Below are 14,921 nucleotides of genomic sequence, written 5' to 3'. Positions count from 1 at the left end.
TCCGCTTCGGGCGCAGGAAAGTGACGTCAATATCAGGAGCCGGCGCCTGTGCACTTCAACCTGTGTCGTTTTCAGCTTAGCGCGCGTGCGCAGCAACCGTTGCCGTACTAAGGGCGAAAACAAACATAAAAATAGGATTATCTAAATAATTATATCAATATTTTAAATGTTGGAAATTATATAAAACATTATTATTATTATTATTATTATTATTATTATTATTATATAGCAATAGCATATATTTTTCTTTTATTCAGATACTCTATTTTTTATTTAGTTTTTATTTTATTTTTTTAGTTAATATTTGATTCGGTTTAGTTTATATTTAGTTAATATTTATTACATTTAGTTACTGTATTTATTTTTAAAATAATAATTATTTTTAATTAGGTTATATTATTTACTTATTTTATTTTAAGTTTATTAGTTATATGTATTTTGTAATATTAACCTTTATTTGTCTTTCTTTAAGTGGATATATAAACTTCTTGGTATATTTAACAAAATTTTCTTTCATTTAGTTAATATATTGTTTAATTTTAATTTAGGTTATTTATTATATTGGTTAATTAGTAGTACTTATTTTTCTTACATTCATTACAAGTTATTCTTTAATGTAGTTAATATATTGTTTAATTGAAATGTAGTTATTGTGTCATTTATTTAGTAGTATTTTTCTTTACTTTTGCTAATATATTATTTAATTAGTAGTAAGAACTTTTCTTTATTTTAGTTAAGATGTCAGTAAACAAAAAGCTGAGCCAGCAGTGGGCACAGACTCACCAAACCTGCACAGGTGAAGCCAGGGGTCTGATGAATCTCAATGTCCGCTGAGACACACAGATGGTGGGGTCAGAATTTGGAGCCAAAAGCATGACTTCATGGACCCAATCTGTCTCGTGTTAACAGTCCAGGCTGGTAGAGGTGGTGTGAGGAATTTCTTTTTTCTACCTTGTGCATGAAACAATCACGGCTTAAATGCAACAGACGATTTAAGTATCTTTGCTGACCATGTATATCCTTTCTTAGCCACACTTTACTGTCTCCTAATGACTTCTTCTGCCATGATTACGCACCACCTCCCAAAGCAAACGTCTTAAACTGATTTTATAAACATAGCAGTGAGTTGAATGTTCTGCAGAGGCCCTTCCAGTCATCGAATCTGAAACCAGTAGAATACTTTTGGCAACTTGTGGGACGTCATAGACTTAGAGACCTAAAAATTCTACAAAAATTGCAGTCGAGGATGTAATCATGAACCCAACATGAACCCAAATGTCAGTGTTCCAAACATCATGTGGAATCCAAGCCTATTTGAGATTAATACAGTGCTCAGGCAGCGTGTTTAAGAGATTTATAATATAATATAAAGAGCTTGGGGCCAAATGGCTGTACAGAAAAAAGTAAGATTCATTTAGCTGGAGTTTGAAATTAAATATGTTCATCATTAGGTAATTATTTCTAAGATGCACTGCTATTTTATGCATATTTGCCACACTATGATTTCCAGTAATCAGGCCTGGGTGTTGCAAGTAAAATTTACCTCAACTTTCCAAATAATGTGGTTAATTACAGATCATTCATGAGTCGGTGAAGGGGGCAATCACTTTTCCATATTGTGCTAGGCAGATTTGGACAGCTTTTTTTCCCACAAATTAAATCACTGAAAAACATGCATTTGGTATTTACTTAAGTTATCTTTGTGTAATATTAAAATGTATGTGATGATCTCAATTATTTAAGTGTCAAATTTGCAAAAAAAATAATAAATTCAAGTGGGGCAAATATTTTTTCACAGCCCTGTATTTATTTTTGAAAAGCACGACTTGTGTGCAGAATAACACCGTTATGAGAGTAATGAGAGTATATATATGCACTCAGCAAAAAAAGAAACGTCCCTTTTTCAGGACTGTGTATTTCAACAATAATGTTGTAAAAATCCAAATAACTTTACAGATCTTCATTGTAAAGGGTTTAAACAATGTTTTCCATACACGTTCAATTAACCATAATCAATTAATTAACATGCACCTGTGGAATGGTCGTTAAGACCTTAACAGCTTACAGAAAGTAGGCATTTAAGGTCACAGTTCTAAAAACGCAGGACACTAAAGAGACTTGTCTACCGACTGTGAAAAACACCCAAAGAAAGATGCCCAGGGTCCCTGCTCATCTGCGTGAACGTGCATTAGGCATGCTGCAGGGAGGCATGAGGACTGCTGATGTGGCTAGGGCGATAAATCGCCATGTCCGCACTGTGAGACGCCTAAGACGGCGCTACAGGGAGACAGGAAGGACAGCTGATCATTCTCGCAGTGGAAGACCACGTGTAACAACACCTGCACATGATCGGTACATCCAAATATCACACCTGCGGGACAGGTACAGGATGGCCACAACAACTGCCCGAGTCACACCAGGAACACACAATCCCTCCATCAGTGCTCAGACTGTCCGCAATAGGCAGTCCATAAGGAGGAGATGCACTGCAGTACTTCAAGCAGCTGGTGGCCACACCAGATACTGACTGGTACTTTTGATTTTAAGCCTCCCTTCATTCAGGGACACATTGGGAAACATTTTTAGTTTATGTCTTATTGTGTTGACTCTTTTAGTGTTCATACAAATATTTCCACATTAAGTTTACTGAAAGTAAAAACAGTTGAAAGTCAGAGGACGTTTCTTTTTTGCTGAGTATATATATATATATATAATCCCCTGCTACACTAACAGTGATGTTTAGTAACTTAGCTCATTATAAAATGTTAATAAACAATAATATAAACTACACATACCTATATAAACACATGTTCAAAAGACATGTTGAATTCTTATCTAGTGAAATCGCACTGAAACACCACATTGAGTCGCTCGTGTGGGTTGTGTGTAGCTTTACAATCCATCATGCTAGTCTGAATCCATCCGCACATCAAATCATCCCAAACCTGGTCATGGCTTCTTGTTCAGACCTCGGATATTTAATATAAAAGTTAAATTTCACATCATACAAACCTTAAACCATTTTACACACTTATGTTTCTTATGATTTATACCTTAAGGCATTTCATATACAGTAGTACAGTATAGAAAAAAAAAGTCTGAATCAAGTGTTCGACTCGAGTGAGTTTATTTACAGTATAAAAAATTCCAACTCCAGCATGGCCACCTACTGAATACGATGCCTAGGAATATATAAAGCACTAATCATGTACATTTCTCATCAACTCATTCTATTAAAATGACATTCACATCAAATCGGTATCAAAACATGAATGAAACAAGGGGGTAGAGGGGCAAAAACTTTCCCTAACACAAAAATGAGATCCGTCAAAATTACATTGTATTAAGAAAACAAAAAACAACTCTTAATAAGGGGAAAAAACAAAACCGAGAAAGCGACGTAAATGACTTGAGATGAACACTGATAAATTAAGGATCTGTCCTTATTAAAGGCCAATACATGACTAACCAGAAAGAAAAACACAAGCTACCTCTCGTGTGATTCCACCCTAAATCGATCAGGTCTAAACAATCCCGAGGAGGGGGGCAATGATTAAATTTAACCAGTAACATTAAACTCGAAGGTTATTATTAATAATATTAAAGAAGACACACAGCCACGAGGACTAATCAAATCCTCAAAAGATCAAAAGTCCACTGGGTCTCAATGCGGGTCTCAGTCGCTCACGTCCATGTCCTGTTCGTCGTGGTGGTCGTCTCCGTTCTGCTTGGTCTGTTTGGGGGTGTGCTTGGCGCTGGCACTGTCGCCCTCGCCGTCACCCTCATAGCGTGCGGGAGAGGACCCGGAGTCGTCTGAATCTTTGGCCCCCCGCTCCTTCTCGCTGTCGTAGCCCTGCTCCTCCTCGTCGTAGTCTCGCGTCACCTGCGCGTGTTAAAGCAGACGTTTATGTCCTGAATGTTTTTTGCTTTACTAAAGCATTATAATCTTTCAGAGGTGTGAAACTGGACCCAAAGAAAGCTGTAAAAGCAGAAGCCACGTCTGTTCAATTAATCATTCTAAGCTTTTAGTATCAGGTTCTGCTTAGTTGGAATGACAGTCTGCGTTTACATGGGGCTTTCTGGCTCCAAACTGACACTCTGGTTATTTTTATATAGAAATGAGTTAAAAATTAGTAAGAAAAAAAAAACTCTTCACATCTCCATAAGTCTGTGCGCTCTTGAGCATAACAAAAAATTACAAAGTACTAGGAGATCATGATTACCCTACCTTTACATCTCGTTTCTCGCTATCGGACGTCCGCTCCCTCTCCTTATCTTTGCTCTTTTTCTTCTTGTTGGAGGAGCGTTCGGTTTCGTCGCGGCTGCGCTCTCGATCAGCTCTCCTGTCGCGATCACGCTCCCGGTCCTTCTCTCTTTCACGGTCTCTCTTCTTCTCCTTCTTGTGTCTATTTGTTTTTATTAAAAAAAAAAAAAACAGTTTACACTTAAGTTTCACAGTGAGACAGACCTGCCTGTTGTCCATTATAGTTCAGATGATCTGGATTAGCAAGTACGATAGGCACCAAAATATACAGTACTAAAACTCGGACACACAGCTTCAGCCGGACGTGTTCCAGCAGTGAAAAGGAAGTTGTGTAGTTGTTGGAAATGAGTCTCGAATAATAATCGGTCTCATAATTATGGCGGAGGACAGAGAAACTTAATACTCAGGGAAGTGTTAAACTCGTCTAACTGAAGTCATTTTGTATTGTGTAAATGTGCGCTTGGCTTTCAAGTGAGAAAATTAATGTTAAGAAACGAGTTTTTTTTCAAAGGTTAAAAATGGTGGTAAAATAAAGTAATATCCCCCCCAATGGATTTTACATTTAAAATGTTATACAATTTAAAATATATATAATTTTTTTATGCAAAAAGATTTGTGGTTTTGTCCAAGTTTAGTTTTTTTTTTTTTACCCACCAAAAAATAAAAATAATAAAATTTAAACCTTAAGTTTTAAAGAGGATGGGAAAAAAATCTGATTATCAGATTTTGATATCTGCTGTTACTAAAGGTTTCAAGCTTCAGTACTGGAGAGTTAAAGTGATGCGAATGAATCCCACACCTTCTAGGCGACGGTGTCCTGGATGCTCTTCTCTTGGGAGATCTTCTTGGAGATCGGCTAACGCTCCTTTTTCGTCTCCTGCGTTGCGAAGAGAAAAGTCAGAGGGGACACAGAGGTGAAAAGGCTGTGGAGTCAATTATACTCATCATAGAAGATATTATAAAAAAATAAAAGAAAAAAAAAAGAAGCTGAAATGTATAAATATTAGGAACGAGTAGGGAGATGTAAAACGATTAAAGGTCTAAGTGCAGTATTCAGATGAGACATGTGGTAGGATTGCTTGAGATTGATTACAGAGATATTGATTAATATATATATATTTTTTAATGTAAATACACCGTTTCACATTTTACTAACATGGAATGTAAAAGAGTGTAAGGTTCTGGGCTCACAACCCCAAATTTAAAACAAAAATTAAAACAATTACTTGGCTTTTTTTTCTCTCAACAACCAATTTAAAATGCCGTGATGAATCAATTCCTGCACTTAGACAACCAGAGTACAAACACATAAGAATGAATGGAGAAATGGTTTAAGTGTTAATAGCTAAAGCATGAGGCTTCCAGGGAAGAGATAGTTGAGGTTGAAACATTTACCGGCTCGTGCTTCTAGATCTCCTGGCGGTGCTGTAGCTCTTTGGAGGCGTTTTAGAGCGTTTCTTGACTTTTTCCTCTTTCTTTCTATCCCTGAGAATAAAACAAACACCTTTATGTAAGCCTGCATATTTTTTTCTTTTATATTTAAAGTTGTTGTGCTCTATATTCCTGACTCGTCTTTGCCAACTTATTCAAAACAGCACATTTCTATCAAGAAATCGTTTCATGTTTTTCCTCTCAAAACACATTCATACTGCACAGCGCTCCCTGACTGGAAATGCACCCGGTGTGGAGAGAGCCGACTGATTCATTAATTCGGCTGCACCTTTAAATTAAGTTTCCTCTAGTGTTGCCTAGCAACAACAATCAGTCCTTGAGCAAAGAGCTTAAGATTCACTTGTCTCTCCCACACACTGCAGGCTGCCGTTCAAAGGAAAAGAAAATAAATAAAGGCACTTTGGATAACGATGCGTCACTTTGAATTACAAATCCACAACATTAACACCAAACAGCATTTTTTTTACACAAGGTATGTGATTTTTTTTTTTTTAAGCCCTTTGTGTTAAGCGGTTTTGGTTTTTCCCTGACTTGCAAATACAGCAACAAGATGCTTAACAAGGACCAACGACTTACAGAAATCTTAAGATTTTTTTTTAACTTTCTTATAAATTATCCACACAAAAACATTATTTACATTCTGGCTTAAAAAATTTATTTTAATTAACTTTTAAAAAAGAAATACATCTTTTTTTTTGTTTTTAAATCTTGTTTGTCAAAACACTTTGTCAACAATCTTTCATATCCCCCTCATTAAAATATTTTAGGCTGAGCAGTGAGCCACAATTGCTCACACTCTTCGACTTGCTTATAGGGGCCCAAACATGTGAAAGACTGATGGAGCGAGATCAAGTCTATAGGGAGGATGCTTTAACACCTCAAAACTAAGTTGTTGACTGTTTGGGCGAAAGTGTGATGACATCGCCCTTGTATAGCAGTCCTTTGCCCTTTAATTCAAAGTTTGGGCTTCGGCTCTTCAATAAGCGTCTCACTATAACAAGCACTGTTGATTGTTGAACATTTTTCCTGATAATGTTCCGATACCGGGTCTTGAGAATTAAGTAATGATTCTCTTTAAGAGACATCGGGTAAGCTGATAAGACAGTTTTAATATAACCGGAGTGCGGATAAATTTTGACTCACCCTTGGCACCATGGCACTTAAATCTCTATATAAAAACCTAATCGCAGAGACATATTAATCCCCCGTGCTTTGAGATCATCGTATCGCTTCACGATACCTATCGATAGCTTAAAGGCTCATTAGTCAGGGCAGCAGCTGATTATTATGACATCAGAGTTAAACAAAGGTAAAGCAACAATCTAAAGAGAAACTAAAAACAGGCAAACATCCGCATGCTGATTTGACGAGAGCAATGAACAACAGACCTTTAAAAACACAGTTACAGAGTAAAGTCAGGATCAGCGTGTATAGTGCACGATGACTAAGCTTTCTGTTAGTAGTAACACAGACTGAAACTGTGAAAAGCCTCTCGAACCTGGATTTGCTGGCGGAGCGTCGGCCGCGGTCCCTGGAGCGGGACCTCCTCCTCCTGGGGCTGCGAGAGCGTCTGCGGCTCCGGGAACGGGAGCGTCTGCGAGAGCGGCTGCTCGACCTCCTGTGGAGAGAGAATACGCGCCTTGAGAGTTAGAGCAGCAACAAACTGTATACATAAAAACACAAACGCTGTTTTACAAAAAAATAAACAGCTAGAAACACTTTACACTTTTTTTTTGCACAAAAATATGTTCTACTACATACAAACAAATACATATGACCTTTAACAATATTTAAATTTATTACCTATTTCTAATTATTTCAAGTTTCAGAGATCCAACCTACTAACCCTGTCCCCTATCTACCCTGATATAAAGAGCAAGACGAGGTAAAAACATTAACAACTCAACACACCCGCTGCTGTTTGTCAGAGCACGTAGCCCTCAAACACCACAGCATATGTTTAGTTATTATTTGTATTACTATGTTTTAATAAATATGCTCAGGGCTCAGGATTGTTCAGTATAGAGTGACAACCTTTTTTTTCCAGCACTACAATGAATTAAATTTACCAACTATACAAACATGACTAAGCAAAAAAAAAAAAAAAAAAAAAAAAGGTACTGTGGGGTATATTTTTTTTATCGACATAAATAACCTATACATATAATAAAAATAAAACTGACCAAAAAAACATGACCTTGGAGAAAATCATTAGTTCATCTTAAAATTCAGCAGATGGCGCTGTACATTTTTCCATACGCGCTTACGAGTGTGCAACTGAAAAATCTAATTAATAAATGCGATCTCACACCTTCATGGTAATGTGTAAAAAATTCCTCTCAAAATTCAACATACGCGTTTAATACACGCGTATGAGTGTGCAATTAAATTTCATGCGAACACACATCTAGTTATAGTAAAATCTATTTGTCCATAAATCTGTTTAGTAATTATAAAGAAAGAAAAATATTAGAATAAAAACAGAATAGTGATAAATTCCTTCGGTCACATCACCCAGCTCCATCTTCAAACACACACATTATATTATATCAAGTGTGTACCTGTGTCGGGAGCGAGAGCGGGATCTCCTGCGTCTGGATCTAGACCTGGATCTGGAGCGAGAATGTTTGCGCTTGCTGTCTTTTTTACCTGCAGACAAAAAAAAATTTATCAACCCTTCCATTTTTGTACTTCAGACAAATAAAAAAAGGAAGTAAATAAATAGATTTTACACTTACTACTAGGCTCGATAGCAGCCGAGATAAGGGACTGTGCCTCTCTGACTCTCTTCATCGCTTCCTCGATTTCCTTGTTTGAGGCGTCTGCCTTTAGACCCATGCTCGCTGCCATCTGGTTCATCCTGAAAGTTAACGGAACGTTCACATAAGACTGACTACTCGACGTAGAGGTCAGGGGTTAAAGTTGATCTAACGAGCGCAACAGACTTACTTTGGATCCACTGAGGTCATCAGCTTGAGAAGCTGATCCGCAGAGAGAGCCTAGACCAACAACACATCCCCACAAAAGTCAGTTGTACCGCTAACAAGCATCAACTAGAAATAATTATCAGAAACTTAAAGAATAAGAGCACTCACCTGCGGACTCATGCCGGCTCCAGGTAATATGGTAGGACCACCGAGCGCACCCAGAACACCACCTCCCATCTAGAACATCAATGGAGATCTCTTTGGTGTTAATGTATTTGCCCCTTCCTGATTTCTCTTTTTACATATTTGTCACACGTGAATTATGGTATAATTTTAAAATGATCATTAAAAGTTATGATTATAAATTTTATAATTACGTAAAGATAATCCAAATAAATACAAAATGCAGTTTTAAAATCATGATTTTAATAATTAATGGAAAATCCTGTCCAAATCTACCTGCCCCTATGCAAAAAAGTAAGTTTGAAAACCGTCCAATGTGGATAAATTAAAGCAACTCCACAAAAGAAAAGTTGGGCAAGATTTCTCCACAGCGATGTGAAAGACTCACTGCCAGTTACCACAACCAGTTAAAAGGTTTAGGGGGCAATTACTTTTTCACACAGGGCCAGGCAGGTTTGGACAGCACTTTTTTTTACCCTTAATAATCCCCTTTAAATACTAAATTTTTTACACACACACCAACCATCATCACCCATGATGTGAGGTGATGGTTTTTAGTGTAAGAAAAACAGACCGCCAAAACATTGTGATCTCAAAAGCAACTTTAAAACTCGCACATTATTAAAAAACAGATTTGTAACGGGACGTTACCGATGCAAGAGGGTTGGGCGTGGGGAGCAGTCCTCCACCTGGTAGCAGCCCAGCGACAGCGTTGGCAGGCGCCATCAGCGACAGAGCTTTCGACTCGTCCGGGATCACACCTTCAAGATCAAGAAAGCTTGAATTAAAACCAGAGACGTGACGTTTTCAACAAGATCAAGTAGGGAAGAGACAGAGAGAGAGAGAGACAGAACATTCATGATTTTCAGGCAATAAACACAGTCGCCTCCAAATGTCATTACCACCTGCGTCTCTGCTTTTTTTTTTAGGTATAAATTTGAATTTTTTTAATATATATATTTTTAACTGCTGTCCAAGTCACTTATCACTGAGTGAGAAACTAAGATGGGGAAATGTAATTTTTTTTTAGGAAAAAAAAAAACAAAACACACTACTGCAGTTAATACTGCCAAGATGTGATCACCTGGACGCGTGTTATTTAAGTCATGAACCAAACGTGAGCGAGCACAGTGGCTTCTCCGGGTGATGTGCTTTCAACTTTTCATATAGACGTTTTATGAACAAGCGACTCACGTTGGCAGCTTCGCTAAAAGCACACAGAGAAAAATCGAGATACACAACACAAAAACACTTTCAGAGATTGTGGCGATGAAACAATCAAATAATGCTAAGTAAATGTTGCTTTCTTACTAAACAACTGACAAGAAAAAAAAAAGGATTAAAAAAAGTTACGACTAGACATTCAATTTCGTGTCACGTTTTTTTCTCTCCCTCCCTCTTCTTCTTAAACTTTGCTGGAGACTGGCCTTACCTGGTGTCTCACAGGAACGCTAGCATGCTAACACGTGCCATCGACACACACGCAAATGCTTTAAAAGATTTAAAAAACAAACTTAAACACTTCAGTCCCAACAAAAGCCTGAAATATTTTCTTTTGTGTGCCGAGGATGATATTTCACAATTCTGGTTATTACACAAGGCAGAAAAAGAACTCTTAAAAGTACACATTGGAGAAAAAAAGAAAGAAAAAAAACACACACACAAACAACAACAACAAACAAGCACATTAGAGAAAAAAAACACAGAATTGCTGCAGGAGACAAAACTGTAGGGCTGTTTTTTCGAGTTTCATTTTCGGGCACGGCCTGGTAAACAGGACTGGCAGAGCCAGGGAAAAAGAACTGTAAAACACAACAACAAAAACAAGAGACCACTGTTAAAGAGAGGAAGGAAAATCACACCCGACTTTTCTTTTCTAAAACAGCATGTGGAGTCCACCACATTGAGCAAAGCACAAAAAACCCACATAGTGACTGATAAATGTTATACTCATGTACTAAAGTCTAAAGCTCTTTCCTGAGGGAACCCAATCCTAGTATAAATGTGTATCTTTGACATGAAAGATGAAGGAAAAAAAAAAACAGCTTAATATTTCATATGTAAAATGCCTGGGTCAATCCATATGGAGTCACTTCAGTGGGAAAAAAAAAGAAAATGTTTGACAACCACAATGTTTTATGTGGAGAAACTAGGCATAGTGGCAAACTACGCACAATTAACACACTGTATATCTAAGAGGAGAGAGAGACAGAGAGAAGGATGGGGGTAGAGAAAGAATGAGGAGAAAGATACAAGAAGAGATGAAAGAGAGAAAGAGGAGGATAGGGGGGCATAAAGTTGTGGCGGCTGGCGTTTTGTAATTGCCTACAGGCGCCTGTTGGCAGAGGGAGAGAGGACCACTTTCAGCCTTCGGGGAGGGGGGGCTCTGCGTTTGCCTTCTCCACTACAAAAACCACACACAAACAAACAAGAGAACATTTTTAATAGGAGACAGTCTAAAAATGATGGTGGAGGTGGGGGACGTAAAAAACATGAGAGCAGGATAATGAACATGAACGCGTTTGTCCATTTTTTTTCGTCCCCTTGTATCTTTCTCTCTCTTTTTTTTTGGTTGTGCTGTTTTAGTCTAGGCGAGTCCATGATCCTGGAGTAGACTGCTGATGCGCTGATAAACTTTAATATCTGTCTGACCTAGAGCGATAGGGATACCGCGGGAGTCCGTCCAGATACAGATACTGAGGAGACCTGTTAGCGTTCACGTCTATCTCTGAATGCGGACGAGTGCGCACGCCCCTTCGATCTGTCTTTAAAAAAAGGTTACGTCCTGCACACTGAAACATGCTCCTCAATGTGTACAACACTGGGAACGTGGAAGTGTGGAGACACTTCCACGTTCTAATAATCTCTTAGAGGCAAGAGATTTCGTTATCAGTTACACAACCCAGTAGAGTTACAACTGTTTTCTTAGTTTGGATATCAGACAGCAGATTTAGGACGTTTTACACTTGAATATTTACAGTATGCACCCATTTCGCTTGTGAGCTGACATTAAACAAGGGGGAGGGGAAAGAGAATAAGGACGTAAACTTCCATGCTATGTCTAATATTAATATTTCTAAGGGGAAAATATCAGGGTGAGTTATGTTCGTCTACACTTAGTGAGTTATGTTTATCTACTACTAACTATCCATCTCTCATATTGATGTGCCTTGTTTAAAGGACAGGTTTGGTACTTTTTTTTTTACTGCCGATGATGTTCCATGTTGATTTGCAGTCACTCTGTGAACAAGGAAGAACCCTGCGTATGCTGTACCGGCACAAGGTGTACACAACATTTGTCTGGCCCCGCCCTCTCTTTTTTTCCTACGTCGTATTCTCGTAAATGCATTTTCCTGAAGCATAAGTCAGTGTGCAAGGTTCTGTTAATCAGAGCTGTGGAGAGGAAACGTGCACTCATCAATACACATCAGCGCTGAGAGATCGGTTATGTCAGCTTTAAACACTTATGTAAGGACTTCACAATCGAGCGCGGGGGAAAACAACCGAGTGTCTGTACGGAGTGTAAACAGTCTGCCAAAGAAAACCCGTGACTGACTTGAGGGCGAACACCAGGGAGGTACCAACCTTCTGCATAGGGCACAACTATAAGAGCCCTGTCCACAAAGACCGTGTTAGTGAGGTGCTGGGAAACGCCGACCGACTCCTGCTCGTTAAACCTCACGAAGCACACGCGCGACGTCACCGGCATAGTCGAGTCACTGCAACACAGAAAAACAACAACAAAGCAATAATGTTAGTGCCAAAAAAATATAAACGTACGAGCTTGAAAGTATAAAAGCAGTATTATCAACAATCAAATCAATTTACGTTTCATCAAATTTCACTGAGTACACACACACACTCGCTCACACTTAGAGGCATTTAATGTTGAGTGACAAAGTCTGCCCCCTTCCCCCATTTCTTCATATTAAATTTAATTGAGCACTTTAAATTAAAGAAACAGGAACACGCATTTTCCTGAAACGTTGCAAAGTGACTAAAGATACGATTTAAAATTTATTGTTGTTTATGTAACAACCTTTGCAACCATTCAGCATCAGCAGTATACTAATGACAGACCTTATCGTCCTAATTTTTTTCCTCACCAGTTCATGCCTTGAGTTAGAGGGTTCTTATTTCTCATGACTAAATATATTGATACTATAAGATATACAAGAAAGACAGACTCTTTGAAAGCAAAGCATAAAAAAATGAGGGCTGGTTTAAGACCTTTGTGAATTAAATGACTGTTTAGAAAATTATAATTATAGCAGAGCACTGAGATATGTGCCGCTCAGTTAAATGTTAAACTCCTGTATTTAAAGTAAGTTTGTACTGTTAAAATGCTTTTCTTGGTTAAAGTGAGAACTAATATTACAAGGAATGGGTAATATTTAATTATGCATCCAACTGTTTGTAATAAATGAGTAATAAGTTGGGGGAAGTGATATCAAATATCATATTTATAAAATTGCGATAGTTTGTAATCAAATCGATACTCATCGTATCAAAAGGCAACTGGGTATCCCCCAAAGGCTAATGTTCATTTAGAATATAGAAAAATCAGACTGTAAGGATGATCATTTATAACTTGTATTAGAGGTCAAATATACAATTAAATTAACTCATCGTTAAATGTTAATCATTTAAGACAAGAACACATTTTCAAATAGATGCAATAATTATTATTTATGTTTACAAGCATATGCGGCATTATGTATGTGAGAGTATGTTTGAATGTGTGTAAATCTTTAACATTCTCTTGTGTGTTATTTTCCTTCATTACCTAATATTCAGTACTGTTTTTACCTTCTTCATACTCATACATGTACAAATGAAAGTAATCTGAAAATGAAATCTCTTAAAATAAACACTAGACCTGTGTAACAACTTTTTTTTCTTAGACAATAGTTCCTCCTTTATCATCATATAACTTACACTAACACTGCCCAAGTATCTGCCCCAGTTGGGGTTGTGTCTGGTTAAAAACGCCAGTACACAAGAAGCAGCGTTAGTTAAGACCCACGGAAACTAGCCTTGCTTTTATTTTTGTTTTTATGTAAACAAATTAAGCCACCTATCAATTAAAACTCGGTTAAGATTAACAGATAAACATCCCTATTGTGACGTGAGAGCAATAAAAACGCTAAAACTCGCGTCTGAGTCGCTTCACTCTGAAAAAAGAACGCAAGCTAGGTGTTTAGCATGCTAGTCACACAGCTAAGCAAACCTATGCTAAGCTAAGACGGCTAAAAAAAAAAAAGCGCGGCCTGCACCAACCGTCGCCTTACAGGACTTCAATCGCAGGCAATTTAACATTAAAACGAAACATTAACCTATCAGAGCGTATTTTTAAACAGTATTATTATGATTATTATTTCCTTTTTTCACTCACTCTGGAGGAAAGAGCTTGAGCTCCTCGACGGTTCCCAGGAAGCCGAACAGAGTGCGCATCTGCTCCGAGGTGGCGCTCGGTGACACGTTCGTCACCTGCACGACGTTCGTCCCGGAGCTCATGGTCAGGGAGAGAAAGAATAGAGTCACAAAGCCGAACACTGAATGAGCTACACACCGCCTCACACACGCGTCTACAAAACACCGCCTGAGGTCTGACTCTCACAACTCTCAGCTCAGAACCTATCCGTGCTCCTCACTGCAGGCCGCAGCGCGTCCATCCACCGTCTCCGGAACACACCGGAAGCGCCCCGCTGCAACGGAACAGGAAATACGTCATCAGGCCCCGGCCGCGCGCTTTGAAAAGGGGTTTTGTCCTGATAAGTTTTGCTGCATGCTAACACATTAAAAAAATTTAAAAGGAAAGACATGTCTGTTGCTTCATGATGTTACATGTGTTTTAATTTTATATACTATTAATATATAGATTTCTGTTAAAACTGTCTGACAGAGTTCTGACGCTTGGCATCGATTTAAACAGCGACAATACATATTACCTGGCAAGTAATCAATTATTATCTGCTATGCTACTCAACTAATCGATTATCACCTGCTATACCTGGCCATCAATCGATTGCCACCCATTATACCTGGTAATTAATTGACTATTATCTGCTATACCTGCCTAATAAATGACTATT

At 38.1% G+C, this 14,921-nt stretch overlaps 1 protein-coding gene across 2 annotated transcripts; it reads right to left on the bottom strand.

Moving 5' to 3' along the window:
* Positions 1 to 3,110: 3,110 nt before the first annotated feature.
* On the bottom strand, positions 3,111 to 14,525 carry LOC128518634 (serine/arginine-rich splicing factor 11-like). 2 transcript variants are annotated; one of them, XM_053491838.1, is made up of 12 exons: positions 14,222 to 14,525; positions 12,412 to 12,545; positions 9,478 to 9,587; positions 8,812 to 8,880; positions 8,666 to 8,715; positions 8,455 to 8,576; positions 8,278 to 8,365; positions 7,215 to 7,334; positions 5,660 to 5,749; positions 5,064 to 5,141; positions 4,229 to 4,406; positions 3,111 to 3,883 (listed from the first exon to the last, which is right to left on the bottom strand). In XM_053491838.1, the coding sequence occupies exons 1-12, from the start codon at positions 14,341 to 14,343 to the stop codon at positions 3,677 to 3,679; spliced, it is 1,368 nt and encodes a 455-aa protein (XP_053347813.1). In that variant the 5' UTR covers positions 14,344 to 14,525; the 3' UTR covers positions 3,111 to 3,676. The 2 variants fall into 2 exon arrangements, with proteins under 2 accessions (XP_053347813.1, XP_053347822.1); XM_053491847.1 differs by lacking the exons at positions 12,412 to 12,545; positions 14,222 to 14,525 and adding exons at positions 9,911 to 10,033; positions 10,259 to 12,267.
* Between the last annotated feature and the right edge of the window lie 396 nt (positions 14,526 to 14,921).

This window comes from Clarias gariepinus, chromosome 1 (assembly GCF_024256425.1).
Source record: "Clarias gariepinus isolate MV-2021 ecotype Netherlands chromosome 1, CGAR_prim_01v2, whole genome shotgun sequence".
In the NCBI taxonomy this organism is placed as follows: domain Eukaryota; kingdom Metazoa; phylum Chordata; class Actinopteri; order Siluriformes; family Clariidae; genus Clarias; species Clarias gariepinus.
Note: the sequence above shows the minus strand (reverse complement) of the source record. Positions and strands in the feature narration are given on the sequence as shown.

What these genes read in the sequence shown, in the direction of transcription:
- LOC128518634 (XM_053491838.1), bottom strand. Translation starts at nt 14,343, where the DNA reads ATGAGCTCCGGGACGAACGTCGTGCAGGTGACGAACGTGTCACCGAGC. An exon ending in CGCTCTCGCTCCCGACACAG is followed by an intron (nt 7,335 to 8,277) that starts GTACACACTTGA and finishes CTCTCTCCACAG; the next exon opens with GAGGTCGAGCAGCCGCTCTC. An exon ending in AGGACACCGTCGCCTAGAAG is followed by an intron (nt 4,407 to 5,063) that starts GTGTGGGATTCA and finishes AAAAACAAATAG; the next exon opens with ACACAAGAAGGAGAAGAAGA.